At 55.3% G+C, this 16,238-nt stretch overlaps 1 protein-coding gene across 2 annotated transcripts in view; it reads right to left on the reverse strand.

Moving 5' to 3' along the window:
• ssh1a (slingshot protein phosphatase 1a) overlaps positions 1 to 16,238 on the reverse strand; it is a 25,988-nt gene continuing 9,750 nt past the window's right edge. For both annotated transcript variants that reach the window (XM_062451803.1, XM_062451804.1), the window contains 13 exons: positions 11,439 to 11,539; positions 9,183 to 9,247; positions 8,423 to 8,544; positions 8,054 to 8,122; positions 7,660 to 7,725; positions 6,849 to 7,043; positions 6,610 to 6,703; positions 6,007 to 6,135; positions 5,873 to 5,919; positions 5,600 to 5,746; positions 5,247 to 5,447; positions 4,344 to 5,061; positions 1 to 4,096 (listed from right to left, as the gene is read on the reverse strand). In XM_062451803.1, the coding sequence (XP_062307787.1) occupies positions 3,023 to 4,096; positions 4,344 to 5,061; positions 5,247 to 5,447; positions 5,600 to 5,746; positions 5,873 to 5,919; positions 6,007 to 6,135; positions 6,610 to 6,703; positions 6,849 to 7,043; positions 7,660 to 7,725; positions 8,054 to 8,122; positions 8,423 to 8,544; positions 9,183 to 9,247; positions 11,439 to 11,539 (3,028 nt within the window). In that variant the 3' untranslated portion in view covers positions 1 to 3,022. The remainder of the gene's footprint in view (positions 4,097 to 4,343; positions 5,062 to 5,246; positions 5,448 to 5,599; positions 5,747 to 5,872; positions 5,920 to 6,006; positions 6,136 to 6,609; positions 6,704 to 6,848; positions 7,044 to 7,659; positions 7,726 to 8,053; positions 8,123 to 8,422; positions 8,545 to 9,182; positions 9,248 to 11,438; positions 11,540 to 16,238) is intronic.

Here is a 16,238-nt window from a genome sequence, read left to right on the forward strand (position 1 = left end):
GACGTTTATTAAAAACGTTTATTTCCATAATAAACACATACAATACATTACTCGAACAAATGTAAAAAAGTGCAATATGCATTCAAACTACAGCAAATGTACAGTACAAAAAGGTTACTGCATACTTAAATATAAAAAGAAACAGTAGCAAAAAGCAGTGGGGTGACCTACCGGCTAGCCACAAACATCTTTGTCACATCAGTTGGACATAATGCTTTACAAATGATATGAACCCCCTCCCCTGTCCGACCTGCTCATAGTTTGATTGTGTCTCCATTGTAACTAGACAGTACCGCGTCTCTCCCATCAGACCCTTGTGAAGCAGCACGACAGCGATATAACAGCTCACTGACATACATAGCTAATTGACGACATGGTTTCACATATTGTATTCTATCTAAACAGCTTGGATGGATTCATATCTCTAATTTGTGGAGGGAGAGAGAGAAAAAGCCCCCATGGAACTCTGGTCTCCTCCCATATTCCGAAGAGCAGAAAAGAGTTTGAAATCTTGGCAAGCCTCGCGGGTACGCTAGTCCACGAGACGATTCAGTTTGTTTTGCTTCTTCACATCTAAATAATCTGTTAGGGAGGCTTGAAGGTTGACCACCAGGCTTCAGAATGCTGTTTCTCCTCAGTCACTGGAGAAAACAATCCAAATCATAAAAACAAATAAACATAACAGATAAAAAAAAAAAAACGATAAAACGCAGGACCAACGCTCTAACAGGAGTGCTATCTCTCCTAACTAGCCTCTTCCCTCGAAGCGCCCTGTCGCCGCCTCGTGCGTCTCTCCATGCCTCCGGTCTCACAGGTAAGGCACTTTAACGTCCATGGATCCAGCCTCTACAGAGCTGGACTGACGGCGGTCGGACACACACACACACACCAACCCCCCTTCGGACAAGCACCCGGAGGCAGAAGGCCCTCAGGCAACACGCTGAACACAGGCTGGCATTCGTCCTGACCCGATGACGTCGTATTGGCACACGCTCGATTTGGAGTGCGAGTGCGTATTGCACTAACATCTCAGAACAGCACTGCTGTACGGAGGCACCGGCCTGGCCGGCACTCTGTCTCTGCTCTGAGAGAGAACAGAGAAGAGATGGAGAGAGAGAAACGAGAGAGGAGAGAGAGTGAGAGCAAATAATGAGTAGAGAGAAAGAGAGTAGAGAGAGAGAGAGAGAAAGTAGAGAGAGAGAGAGGAGAACAGAAATCAAATCCTGGTCCTGAACTTGGAAGTGGGGTCAAAATCAGGCAGGTAGAAAAGCTCTCCTTTATAAACAGCATACATCCCTTTCTGTGTTTTTCTGAAGAACGCTCGCATATGAGAAAAATAATATTCATGAGAAATATTATCATTTTTCTGTGTTCTTCAGTTCTCTGGGATGTTTCAAGTGGCCAATCCAACCGAAATATTATCGCAACAGCTAAATCCCATCAAATTCCTCTGACAGGCTCCATTCGAATAGCATATGTACAGTAGCATACATACACACACAGTACAAACACTCACAATATAAGTGATTAAAATCGGTGTCGTTTGTGGAGACCGTGAGTGTGTTCTCAGAAGAACTGGGTCTGTGCTGTCAGACTGAACACACACATAGTGATCTACAGAAGTAGCATCTTCAAATATACATACATATTTACATACAGTACAAACTTCATGTGCTCGCCTACGTGTGGAAGAAATTAATGTGAAATATGAACCTATTCATGTGTTTAAAGTTTCTCTCATAAATAGTTCACAGTTACCATTTAATCACCCTCATGCAATAAAACAAAAGATACGCAGAAACTCTAAACATAAAAAAAGTATAAAAAAAAGTATAAAAAGGGATGACAAATCAATGGCAAATTAGCGAAGATGTTGCATAATAAAAGTTTGTGTTTATCTCTCCGTGGAGGCGGGGTGCAGGGGGTGAACTGGCAGAAGCACGCATGCCTCTGGATGAGGGGGGGTAGCCTCCGAGCAGAGATCAGAGGAACGCCGTCTCTACAGCCTCAGAGAGGCGGACAGTCGCTCCCTTCACCTCCAAACTCGATTCAGCAGCTCAGTTCAAAGAACAAGTCTGAGATTTAATAAAGGGAATGACACAGGCAAGTGGAGACCAATAAGCGGTCAAAGTAAAGAGCTTCAGTGGATCCAGCCCTCTCCTCTCCTCACCCTAGAGACCTGGAACAGCACACACAAGGTCAGCACTAGTCCAGCCAGCTTAACCCTTGTGTTATCTTCGGGTCATTCTGACCCATCAGTCATTGTGACCCACTGTCGTATTGCGACAAATTTACCTCATACAAAAACAAAGTGAAGCATTTTCTTTTAACTGTCGGGCTGTCTCAGACCCCCCACATTGCAATGGTTAAAAGAAAATTATTTTTATTTGTTTTTGTATAGGGTAAAATTGGGTAAACACAACGATGGTTCGTTGTGAACCTTTGGGTCATGTGACCCGAAGGCAGCACGAGGGTTAACGACAGCCCTTGTGAGGAGACGAGAGCTTTTGCCAGCTGCCTGACCTAGCTGAAGATCGTTGTGATGTCCCAGAGGTAGAATGGTTACATAACAATCACGTCAGGTCATGTGAAGATCCAGGAAGTCGTGGTGTGATGAAGACTCTGATGAGGAAGCAGAGAAGCTGATCTCTGGACAGCTGGACTGATGCAGGAACAAGAAGGGACTTGGTCAGGGACTGACTGGAGATCAGATCTTCAGATTGAGGTTTACCTTTGCAAACACATTCATCAAACTCCATGCAATGACAGCCGTTCACCAATATACCTCCAAGCAGGGCATATTTGGATATTTTCTTAAATATAATGTGGATTTATATTAATATATATATATTTTTTTTCCCCTAACTTTCTAACACGCTTCTTTATATACACCTGTGTTTTGGGAAACGGTCTCTCTTCCTCTTCTGTGATCTGACACTCTCCAGCTCAGGGAGAAAGACGGAGGGATGGGTGGAGGGATGGGTGGAGGAGTGGGTGGAGGAGTGGGCCTCCGTCCTTCCTGTCAGCTCCTGGGGGGGCTCCTCAGGGGGCCGGAGGTGGCAGAAGGGGGGCCCTGGAGGGGGCTGGGCCAGTCCGGGCTGGGGGCCTCTGGTTCGGGCGAGAGCATCAACAGGCCCCCCCCCCCGTCCAGGGAGCAGATGGAGCAGAGGTCTTCGGAGGAGAAGGTGAGGCTGCCCAGCTTGGCCAGGGAGTTAGAGCGCTTGAGGCGCGAGGGCAGGGTGAGGCCCGCCAGCCTCATGCGCATCTCGATCTCCTGCGCCCGCTGGCGCACCAGACCAGGCGTGCCCCTCACGCTGCGCAGGCTGTCGCTGCTGGAACTGCGCGTCAGGGCGGCGCCGTGGGGCGACGAGGCGGGCGTCTGCGCCCCGGAGGGAGCCAGCAGGGGGTCCAGGCGCACTGGTGAGGCGAGGGGCTCAGGGAAGGGGCCTCTCGGCGAGGCAGAGGATGCCGGAGCCTCTTCTCCTCCGCTGGGGGGCTCCCAAGTCGCCGGGTGGGGGTCCAGAGGCTGCGGCCCGTCCTGGGACGCCCCGGAGAGCCTCTCCAGTCTCTGGGCCGTGCGCCGGACCAAGCCGGACCTCTGACCCTCCAGCAGGGGCGTCTGCTGGGCCGGGATGCAGGCCGGCGCAGGCCTCTCCTCCTCCGGGACCAGCCTCTGGTACTCAGGCACGGGGAGGGGCTCCGTGAGGGGGGAGTCCCTGCAGACGTCTGCTGGGGCTTGAGAGAGCACGGCAGCACTGTTGGCATTGTCACACAGGGGGTCCCAGGGCGTTCGCGCGGTGCAGCAGGCGCTGTCTGGGGAGGTGGAGGGGAGAGGGAGGGTAGGGGGGGCGGTGGAGGGGAGAGGGAGGGTAGGGGGGGCGGTGGAGGGGAGAGGGAGGGTAGGAGGAGGGGTGGGGGAGAAGGGGAGCTTGGCACGAGACGTCTCCAAATAGACACAGGGATGAGAGCCAGGCCCCCTGCAGGGAGGAGCGGCCGGCCCCGGGGCCAGGGGAACCCCTGCGGTCCTGGGCTTGCTGTGGGCTCTGGACGGGGCGGAGGGCTGGACTGCAGGAGCAGGTTTCACAGCAGCGGCAGGCTGGGACAGAGGAGGAACAAGTCACAGGCAGAACACAGAACATGGGAGAGAAGAAACAATTTGAGGCAAAAAAAATCTACCAAAAAAATTGAGCCGAAAATATTTTGGTCAAAAGTTTTTTTTACAAAAATAATCACATTCTGTGTGAAACACTGGGATATGTACATGTCTTGTTGGCATATGTTGTGTGGTGTTGTGTATAAGTGAAACCAGCCTTCTGAGCATGCAAGCCTGCCCCCACACTTACGGTGAAGTTAAGGAAAGGATGCATGCGGCTGTTGTTGTTGTTGTTGGAGTTCTCGTTGCCGAGGCGATTGAGGGTTGCCATGTCCATCTCGTTGCTCTCCTTATCCCCCTCCTCCTCCACATCCTGAACCATCTCCTCCTCTCCATCGCCCTCTCCTCCTCCTCCTCCGCCAGGCTGCATCAGGGCCTCCATCTCCGCCTCCTCCTTCTGCACCTCCTCCTCGTCCTCCTCCTCCACCGTGCTGAACTCCAGACGCAGCCGTAGCTCTTCCAGGGGCTCCGGGCCCCGTGTGCAGGTCTGGGCGGCCGTGCCCTCCCCGGAGGCCCCGAAGTGGGGCAGCGGCGGTCCCTCGCGCCCCTCGAAGGCCTCGTCGTCCAGGAGAGCGTCTCTCTCCACGTCCTCGATCTCGATGAAGACGCGGTCCACGTCCAGGAGAGGAGGCCCGCGCACCGGCGTGGACGGCTCGCTGTCCAGTGCAGAGTCGGACAGCCGGCGGAAGTAGTAGTTGTTGTAGGCGGGGTCGACTGCCAGGCTGACCGCTCTGCAGGGGGGCGAGAGGCGGGACGAGGCCTTGTCGCTCAGCGCCTCGTCACAGCAGGGGGACATGCCCGGCTCGGGGGTCGGGGGGCCCGCCTCCTCGCCCCCGCAGCAGGGCGCCCCCGCCTGGTCGTCGGTGAGATCGCAGTCTGGACGCCACAGCTTGTTGTGGCGCTGCTTACTACGGAGAGATGGACGGAACACGTATTGAACATGGAACCAAACACACACAAACAGTATATACATACACACACATATATATTTACATATATTAATATAAGGATAAATAGTGAACATCAGAAACTCTGCCACAACAAGTTCCCGTGGTGTTTGAGGGCTTGTTGTTTGGGGGAGCGTGGTTTTTACCTGGCGTCCAGGATGCCCTCGTACTCGGCCAGCTGCCTCATGAAGCCGGCGTTGGGCCGCGTGATGCTCCTCTTCTGCTTGACGAAGCTGTAGGCCTTCTCCAGCGACCAGCCGTACTCCTTCATGGCGTAGGCGATCACGGTGGACGCTGAGCGGCTCACGCCCATCTTGCAGTGGACCAGACACTTGGAGCGGCTCTTCCTGTGGGCGGAGAACACACACAGCAGCAGTGAGTAAGGGAAGGAAAGCTTTCCCTGCTAGCGTCCCCACAGAGAGGCTCTCCAGGAGGTCTGGGGGTCGTGACAGGAGATGTTCCTCTGCGTCCCGCCCCGGGGTGAGAAGACGGGACCTACTTGGCTTTGACGATGAAGTTGTACGTCTCGTTCCAGTGAGCCAGGAGGTCGGTGGCCTCCTCGTCGTACACGCGGATGTTGTGGTAGGAGAAGGTTCCTGGGAAGAAGTTGTCGATCTCCCGCGTGACATTGAGGATGTAGCCGACCCTGGAGAAGACGAGAATCATTACTGAAAGAATATTTCTACTACATCCTCTTACTGTTACTGTTATTATAGCTCAGCGGTTAGAGTATTTGACTTAGAAGTCGCAGAGGTTCAAATCCCTAACTCACCCCGTATCCTGTAGCTCCTCCAGGTTGGACGCGTTCCACTCCGAGCCCTGCGGACAGAACGAGGAGAGGTGTTACCGTGACGATGACGACAGAGGGGCGTGTGCCGGGTGAAGGGCGCCAGGTGAGGCACTGACCAGGTAGAGGTGGTCGAAGATGAGCGTGGGCTTGTCCATTTGGCCCAGGATCAGCAGCATCTCGTTGTCGATAAACTCCTTGTACTCGTTGAGGTTGCAGCTCATGTGGTGTTCCAGCTCACTGCGGATCTGAGGACACATACCGGGTCAGACACAGCCCAGGTCAGACACAGCCCAGGTCAGACACAGCCCGGGTCAGACACAGCCCGGGTCAGACACAGCCCGGGTCAGACACAGCCTGGGTCAGACACAGCCCTGCTAGCGCCGTCTACGACACGACAGCTGTTATGCTGCTAGGAGAACAAGACGGCTAGCTTCACGGGGAACAGGGTGAGATGATGAGAGAGAGCGGAGAGACGTGAGAGTTAGCAGAGAGAGAGGGAGAGAGAGAGAGAGAGAGAGAGAGAGAGAGAGAGAGAGAGAGAGAGAGAGAGAGAGAGAGAGAGAGAGAGAGAGAGAGAGAGAGAGAGAGAGAGAGAGGGAGAGGGAGATAGATAGATAGAGAGAGAACGGAGACAGGTGGAAGAGAGAAAACATAATGAAGCTCAAGAGAACCGCTGCGCTCGACAGAACCTGAGCGTCAGACTGTTCTCTGGCCCTCACCTCCTTGGAGGTGACGTTCTCCAGGTCTTGGCACATCATGATGCTTCTGAGTTTGGCTTTGATAAGGCACTCTGTCCGTTCCCTCTCTGAAGGCCTGCCGGGAGACAACCATCATCACTGTCATCATCACCGTCATCATCATCACTGTCATCATCATCATCACCACCATCATCGCTTTCACCATCATAGTCAAAACATATGAATAACTTTCTTCACTGACAGCACCCTCGCTGACTCACTTGTCCAGGAACATGGTGGGTGAGTCTGGCCTGGCGGTCTCCAGGTCTCTCATGGCATTCCACTCGTTGATGCAGCTCTGCTCCGAGGACACACAGCTCTCGTAGAAGCCCGTCCAGGTGAGCGCCATGCCCCCGGGGAAGTAGTTGTACCTGCGGGAAACCTCGCACGCCTTGTGCAGGATCTGGAGGGCCGACCTAGGGGCCACAGAGACACGCGTCACCTCACCTCGCCTCACCTCGCCTCACCTCGCCTCGCCTCACCTCACCTCGCCTCACCTCGCCTCACCTCGCCTCGCCTCGCCCCGCCTCACCTCGCCTCACCTCACCTCGCCTCGCCTCACCTCGCCTCGCCTCACCTCGCCTCGCCTCACCTCGCCTCACCTCGCCTCGCCTCACCTCGCCTCACTGCCAGCCAGCTCTCCTGTCTGCTGGTCGAAACTGGGCTGGGGTACGAGTGTAGCTGCGGGTCAAGAAGCTGCAGGTTCGAATCACCCCTGTCTATAGGTTGATCATCTGCTTTCTCTCCTCATCTCTCCTCTCTAGAGCGACCTGAGCTACTGTCTCCATAGCGACCTTAACTACCGGCTCCGGAGCTGACTGGATTAACCACCTTCTGGAGAAACACGTTTCACGTTTCAGCAGCAAGCGGGAGACACCACCCGTGTGTGCTTGCACTATCCCACCAGCAGAGGGCGCACAAGCTGTCATCCAGCACAGCCTGGCTGGCGTGTCACAGCCGTCCCTGACTCTACCTGACTCAGGAGAGTCAGGTGTGACTCGTGGCGAGGTGAGCGGTCTGCCAGGTACTCACCACATGGCCTGCACCGACACGGGCTTGAAGACGTGAGAGCGACCGACCGTGTTCACGCTGAAACCCCTGAGGACGACAGGAAACAGACGTTACTCACCCTGCTCTGTGGCTGGACGTGACTCTCTTCAAAAAACACAAACACACACGTCTGCAAGCTCTGGGAGAGTTCCTACAGGGTTGTGGTTCTCAACCCTGGTCCTCGGGACCCCCTGTCCTGCATGTTCTAGATGTTTCCCTGCACAGAACATACAGGACAGAGGTCCCTGAGGGTTGAAGACCACTGCTTTAGGGCGCCGGGTGGGATTGCGAGGTAGTTGTTTGCAGACGTGAGTGCTGCTTCTGGCCTGCGTGTGCACCCAGGGGCCACCAGGGGGCAGCGCAGCAGGAAACTCACCCGTCTCCGTCCAGGTGGATCTTGGTGTCGCTCCACAGAGGAAGCACCATGCCGATGGAACAGCTTTTACTGCAGGAGGAGATCGGGAAAAGTCAGAAAACATTTACACACTTGCAGTCGCAGTGAGAGAGAGCAGAGAGAGAGAGAGAGAGAGAGAGAGAGAGAGAGAGAGCAGAGAGAGAGAGAGAGAGAGAGAGAGAGAGAGAGAGAGAGAGAGAGAGCGAGAGAGAGAGAGAGAGAGAGAGAGAGAGAGAGAGAGAGAGAGAGAGAGAGAGAGAGAGAGAGAGCGAGAGAGAGAATGTGCTGCGGGTGGATGCCGGCCGCCCAGCAGACAGGAAGCGGAGGAGCAGCAGACAGGAAGTGACATACCTGTCCTTGTTGGTGAAGTCCATCCCCAGCAGGATGTTCTCCTCGGTGTCCTGGCAGCCGCCGGTGTACACCACCACCATGTAGCGCAGGCGGTCCGACCAAGCGCTCTCCAGACGCACCGCCTGCAGGAACACACACCACCCTGCTCAGACACTGTCCCTCCTCCACACCCTGGAGCAGGCCTCCCCTCAACCTGGTCCTGCATGGTCCAGACCAGGGGGCTTCAGCCCTGGTCCTCAGGGCCCGCTGTCCTTCATGTTCTAGATGTTTCCCTGCTCCTACACACCTGGTTCAGATGAACGGGTCGTTATGAAGCTCAGCAGAAGCCTGGTAACGACCCGTTCATCTAAACCAGGTGTGTCGGAGCAGGGAAACATCTAGAACATGAAGGACAGCGGGCCCTGAGGACCAGGGCTGGGAACCACAACCCTCGACACATGAGCTCAAATCAACACACGGCAGAACCGGAGGAACAAAACTGCTTCCTGTCGGCTCTAACCTCGCTCCAGCGGCGCGTGGGAATACGGGGGTCGCTAATGTAAACGAGCACTCGTGTTTTAGAGAGAGATGGAAACACTTGGTAATGCTCAAACGTGTTCTCATGAGCTCATTACAGCGAGAGGCTCAAATACACAATAAAAAGCTTCAGGCAGGTTGCCTGGGACACAGTGCCAGGTGGTTAGTCACTGGCCAGGGCTGTGTGTGTGTGTGTGTGTGTGTGTGTGTGTGGGTGTGTCTGGGCGTGTGTGTCGTCTCTCACCAGTTTAATTCGGTCCTCCGAGCGAAGAATGTTTATCATCACCTGCAGGTGCTGAGGTAAGTCTCCTGTTGTGAAAGATCATAAAAACTGAAGACAATCCATGACAACACCTGCTTGGTAGGCGAGGGTCATGACAGAACACTGTTTACATGACTATCAAACACACCTCCATACATACTCATGTGAAAACGGATGGATGTCGACATAAAACCAGACTAGACCTGCCCTGTGCCCCACTAGGCCATACCAGGGAGTGAGAACTCAGAGTGCTCATCAGGTGAGTAATGTAGTGTCCAGGCTCCTGGAGTCATGTGAGGATAAATGTTCCAGTGAAAGTTACAAGGAGCCCCAGTTTCTCCCAGTAGTTGGGGCGAAGACTACAGCGCCCTCTAGTGTCAAAGAAACGACACATCATCTTCATAGTTGCTTTGCCAGAGAGCAAAGTGTCATTAAAACCATATCAGACTCCATATCACACCATTAGGCCGCATACGCACGTCTCTGGGTGAGGGCATGGGGGTGAGGGTTATGGGGGCTTGAGGGCAGGGGTGAGGTGACATCTCTACCCGCTGTGACGAGGACTAAAGGAGCAGTTAAGGTGTCACTGTGTCATGAGGGGCAAATCATCTCCCGGGATACTTTAATTACAGCTTCCAGCAGCATGACACATACTCTCTCTTTCTTTCTCTTCCTCACACCCTTCTCCCTACCCTATCTCTCGCTTTCTCTTTTTCTCTCCCCCAGAGAGACTTCCCGTCACACAGACAGAGAAACGGAGAGAGACAGAGAGAGACCGGAGAGAGACAGGGAGAGACAGAGAGAGACCGGAGAGAGACAGGGAGAGAGAGAGAGACAGGGAGAGACAGGGAGAGAGAGAGAGACAGGGAGAGACAGAGAAAGACTAGGAGAGACAGAGAGAGACAGAGAGAGGCTCATAAATCCACAAGCTCATCTCCACATCTGGCTCGTTGTGTCTCAGCATGCCTGCCACGCAGCGCTAACAGCCTCCCTCTAGTCCTGTCGCTCTGCCGGGTTCAGGAGGAGCGTTGAGTGCGACAGCTGAGGGGTGGATCGGCCTCAGGCTGGCCTAGCCAGACCTGTAAACCCAGACATCAGCACCCCTCGGGCCCTGAAACGCTACGCTACACACGAATACTTCACAACAATGTTCACCAGCTGCGACATCGCCGATGGCGGTTGGGACAATCCTTCGGAGTCATGCTAATCGTTCGTAGAGAACCTGACTGTCTTGTTTCCTCACGAAGCGTGTCCTCTATTTGAGAAGCGTGTGACGATTTTTCAGGAACGCCGACAGCTAGCGGCTAATGTCCGCAACACCGACCCGTTCAGACCGATGTGAGTGAGGCACATCAACAAACTCGTCAACGAGCGAACGTCAAATGGCATGACAAGTGGACAAAAATAACGAGTACAAAAGGTGAACAAAAACACAATAGGACTACAGCCTGCAGACAAAAGTACCCTATACTCAGTCACCCTTTGAGTGACGGCGTGATCTTAGCCTGTGTGCGGAGGCCGTGCCGTTCTGTACTGACGTTGTTGATGAACTTTTAGCCCTCCTGGTTAGTGTAATCTGCACAACATCTGCCAGCCAGGTGACTTGTTCTCTGTGTGTCCTAGTTTGGTTTTAAGCGGTCCGTGTTGAACACACAGCTCTGCCATGCCACTGCGCTGGATTAAGAGGTAATCTGTATAATCCACACCAGTCTGGGACATGCTATTCAAGCACCCGTCCTCCTCCAGGTGTTGCCAGGAAGGCTCGCTGGCAGAGCAGGCTGGCAGAGCAGGGGAACTCAGCAGAGCAAACTGTCAACAACAACGACTGGTGAAAATGGTTCTGTGGCCACAAATTAGACCAAAGCAACCAACATAAGACCAAAAGCAACATAAAATACACCCAAACCCAACAACGACAAATCTATCTGAGGGGGAAGATTCACAAACTCTTGTTTATTTCAGAAGCTGACAGAAAACTGAAATTTTTAACATTTCTGAAGGGTGCAGTGTCACAAATTTTATAATCCCACAAGGGGAAATTCATGTGGTCATACACGTCCTGTTTAGAACACAGAGATACACTGTACATACACACACACACACACACACTAACCTTACCCTATATCCACACACCCGTCAATGCAACATCCTGTGCAACGCTAGCCATGTAAAAATACACATCACATTCAATAAAGGATCTGATTCTCCAGTGTGGAGGGTGCGGCCAGAGGTCCTTACCTGCGTGCTTGTGGTAGGGGTGTGCCCTCTGGCCCTGGGGCCCACTGCCCTGCTGCAGGAAGAGAGCCGCCCCCTTCACCATGAAGAAGCTCTCGCTCAGGCTACAAAAACAAGATGGAGGACATTTACATTTAGTCATTTAGCAGACGCTCTTATCCAGAGCGACTTACACTAAGTACAGGGACATTCTCCCCGAGGCAAGTAGGGTGAAGTGCCTTGCCCAAGGACACAACGTCAATTGGCAGAGCCGGGGATCGAACCAGCAACCTTCTGATTACTAGCCTGATTCCTTAACCGCTCAGCCACCTGACTCCCTCTTTTTTTTGACCACCAACTCAAATGTGTTGGTCATATGTACTGTATGTTTGTCAGACGCGCAGTGAGAAGAACAGGCAGGTGCTTGTGAGCTGTCGATATGTGTTCCGTCATCCTCGTCTCTGGCCTTACGCAACTCCAGGGTTGAAAATGCTGCCTGTTTTGCATTCAGCAAAGCCAGCAGAGACTTGACAAATCGGAAATGCAGGTCTAGCAGGGGGTAACGGCTTGGGCAGCTTTCAGCATCGATACCTGACTCATCACTTTCTCAATCCTCGATTGAGAAAGCCTCTCTCTAACCTCGGAGGCTGAACTTTCCCTTTTGGATATATGCGTCAGTGTCCTGTTGGTTAATCATCGACTATCTGTCTTTCTACAAGTCCTGAAAGGTTCTGATCTGTACCCCATGTGAAAACCCTCTGACCCAACACACAGAGGCCAAACATCCCCTAACCCTAACCCTAACACCAGGGAACACCAGGGAGCACCAGGGAACCAGGGAGCACCAGGGAGCACCAGGGAACACCAGGGAACCAGGGAGCACCAGGGAACACCAGGGAACCAGGGAGTACCAGGGAGCACCAGGGAACACCAGGGAACACCAGGGAACACCAGGGAACCAGGGAGCACCAGGGAACACCAGGGAACACCAGGGAACACCAGGGAACCAGGGAGCACCAGGGAACACCAGGGAGCACCAGGGAACACCAGGGAGCACCAGGGAACCAGGGAGCACCAGGGAACACCAGGGAGCACCAGGGAGCACCAGGGAGCACCAGGGAACACCAGGGAACCAGGGAGCACCAGGGAGCACCAGGGAGCACCAGGGAACCAGGGAGCACCAGGGAACACCAGGGAACCAGGGAACACCAGGGAGCACCAGGGAACACCAGGGAGCACCAGGGAACACCAGGGAACCAGGGAACACCAGGGAGCACCAGGGAACACCAGGGAGCACCAGGGAACACCAGGGAACCAGGGAACACCAGGGAACACCAGGGAACACCAGGGAGCACCAGGGAGCACCAGGGAGCACCAGGGAACACCAGGGAACACCAGGGAGCACCAGGGAACACCAGGGAACACCAGGGAACCAGGGAACACCAGGGAGCACCAGGGAACCAGGGAGCACCAGGGAACACCAGGGAGCACCAGGGAACACCAGGGAACCAGGGAGCACCAGGGAACACCAGGGAACCAGGGAACACCAGGGAGCACCAGGGAACACCAGGGAGCACCAGGGAACACCAGGGAACCAGGGAACACCAGGGAGCACCAGGGAGCACCAGGGAACACCAGGGAACACCAGGGAGCACCAGGGAACACCAGGGAACCAGGGAGCACCAGGGAACACCAGGGAACCAGGGAGTACCAGGGAACCAGGGAGTACCAGGGAGCACCAGGGAACACCAGGGAACCAGGGAGCACCAGGGAGCACCAGGGAACCAGGGAACCAGGGAGCACCAGGGAACACCAGGGAACCAGGGAGCACCAGGGAGCACCAGGGAACCAGGGAGCACCAGGGAACCAGGGAGTACCAGGGAGCACCAGGGAACACCAGGGAACCAGGGAGTACCAGGGAGCACCAGGGAACACCAGGGAACCAGGGAGCACCAGGGAACCAGGGAGTACCAGGGAGCACCAGGGAACCAGGGAGCACCAGGGAGCACCAGGGAACCAGGGAGCACCAGGGAGCACCAGGGAACCAGGGAGCACCAGGGAACACCAGGGAGCACCAGGGAGCACCAGGGAACACCAGGGAACACCAGGGAGCACCAGGGAGCACCAGGGAACACCAGGGAACCAGGGAGCACCAGGGAACACCAGGGAACCAGGGAGTACCAGGGAACCAGGGAGTACCAGGGAGCACCAGGGAGCACCAGGGAACACCAGGGAACCAGGGAGCACCAGGGAACCAGGGAACCAGGGAGCACCAGGGAACACCAGGGAACCAGGGAGCACCAGGGAGCACCAGGGAACCAGGGAGCACCAGGGAACCAGGGAGTACCAGGGAGCACCAGGGAACACCAGGGAGCACCAGGGAACCAGGGAGCACCAGGGAACACCAGGGAGCACCAGGGAACCAGGGAACACCAGGGAGCACCAGGGAACCAGGGAGCACCAGGGAACACCAGGGAACACCAGGGAACCAGGGAACCAGGGAGTACCAGGGAGCACCAGGGAACACCAGGGAGCACCAGGGAACCAGGGAGCACCAGGGAGCACCAGGGAACCAGGGAGCACCAGGGAGCACCAGGGAACCAGGGAACCAGGGAGCACCAGGGAGCACCAGGGAGCACCAGGGAACACCAGGGAGCACCAGGGAGCACCAGGGAGCACCAGGGAACCAGGGAGCACCAGGGAGCACCAGGGAACCAGGGAGCACCAGGGAACCAGGGAGCACCAGGGAACACCAGGGAGCACCAGGGAACACCAGGGAACACCAGGGAACCAGGGAGCACCAGGGAACACCAGGGAGCACCAGGGAGCACCAGGGAACCAGGGAGCACCAGGGAGCACCAGGGAACACCAGGGAACCAGGGAGCACCAGGGAACACCAGGGAACCAGGGAGTACCAGGGAACCAGGGAGTACCAGGGAGCACCAGGGAACACCAGGGAACCAGGGAGCACCAGGGAGCACCAGGGAACCAGGGAGCACCAGGGAGCACCAGGGAACCAGGGAGCACCAGGGAACCAGGGAACACCAGGGAGCACCAGGGAACACCAGGGAGCACCAGGGAGCACCAGGGAACCAGGGAGTACCAGGGAGCACCAGGGAACACCAGGGAGCACCAGGGAACCAGGGAGCACCAGGGAGCACCAGGGAACCAGGGAACCAGGGAGCACCAGGGAGCACCAGGGAACCAGGGAGCACCAGGGAGCACCAGGGAACCAGGGAGCACCAGGGAACACCAGGGAGCACCAGGGAACCAGGGAGCACCAGGGAACACCAGGGAGCACCAGGGAGCACCAGGGAACCAGGGAGCACCAGGGAGCACCAGGGAGCACCAGGGAACACCAGGGAACCAGGGAGCACCAGGGAACCAGGGAGCACCAGGGAGCACCAGGGAGCACCAGGGAACACCAGGGAACACCAGGGAACCAGGGAACACCAGGGAGCACCAGGGAACCAGGGAGCACCAGGGAGCACCAGGGAGCACCAGGGAACACCAGGGAACACCAGGGAACCAGGGAACCAGGGAGCACCAGGGAACACCAGGGAGCACCAGGGAACCAGGGAACACCAGGGAGCACCAGGGAACCAGGGAGCACCAGGGAACACCAGGGAACACCAGGGAACCAGGGAACCAGGGAGCACCAGGGAACACCAGGGAACACCAGGGAACACCAGGGAGCACCAGGGAACACCAGGGAACACCAGGGAGCACCAGGGAGCACCAGGGAACCAGGGAGCACCAGGGAACACCAGGGAGCACCAGGGAACCAGGGAGCACCAGGGAACCAGGGAACACCAGGGAACACCAGGGAACACCAGGGAGCGGACAGCCCCCAGGAGGAGAGGGGTGAATATCTAGGGACCAGATTTCTGACACCAGTGAGGGTGAAGACTGCATCCCTCCTCCCCCCCATCCTCCCTTCCCCACCCCTCCCTGACTGGACTTCCTGTGTCAAGCCCAAAGGAACAGGGGTGGATCAGCCTTACAATATGGTTGCAACAAACAAGCTCTTCTTTGTAAGGCTCGCACTAGAATCCCCCCTCCCACCCCCGCCATCTCACAAACAACGTTCCACAGTGACCAAGGCCCCGGGGGTGGGCTACAATCACAAAAGCTTTTGTTTCACTTTGACGGTTTTTTGTGTTTGTATTTGACAGTTCTCTTTCCTTCCTTCCTTCTCTCTCTCTCTCTCTCTCTCTCTCTCCGCTCTGACACTCTCTCTTTCTCTGTCTGTCTGTCTGTGTGTGTGTGTGTGTCTGTGTGTGTGTGTGGAGTCATGAGGCTGAGAGAGGAGGGTCTCCTGTCAGGGCACGATGGATGAAAGGTAGAGATGCTGAAACTACAGGAGGAATATTCAGTTGCTCCTTCAACAGGTTGCAGTTAGACGCTCCACGTCAACAGCCTAGCTACTGTACCAAACCACTCCTTAGGGGTAAAGAGTAAGTTAATCATGACCATACAGTATCGCTTCAAACGATTGATCACGATGAAAGTTTATTAAAACAAAATACAGAAGGAAAAAAAGTGAACAAAAATGATCGGCTAAATAACTTAATTTGTGAACGTGCCGCTGAAACTGAGTCAGGAGGACACGGATCGAGAACATACCGGCTCTCGACTCGACTGGGATGAAAATCCGGATCTGTCCACGACAGTATAGCTCATACTCAGACAGCCTAATTAGCTAGCCCCTGCTCGGGTGTCTCTCGAACTGCAGCACCCTGCTATCAGCCTAGCCACAAGCACACCTGCTAAAAATAGAAACCGGTTTCAAGGCAAACAAAAGAACGGTTTCCCACGAAACCT

Source organism: Osmerus eperlanus, chromosome 25 (genome assembly GCF_963692335.1).
Source record: "Osmerus eperlanus chromosome 25, fOsmEpe2.1, whole genome shotgun sequence".
Classification (NCBI taxonomy): Eukaryota; Metazoa; Chordata; class Actinopteri; order Osmeriformes; family Osmeridae; genus Osmerus; species Osmerus eperlanus.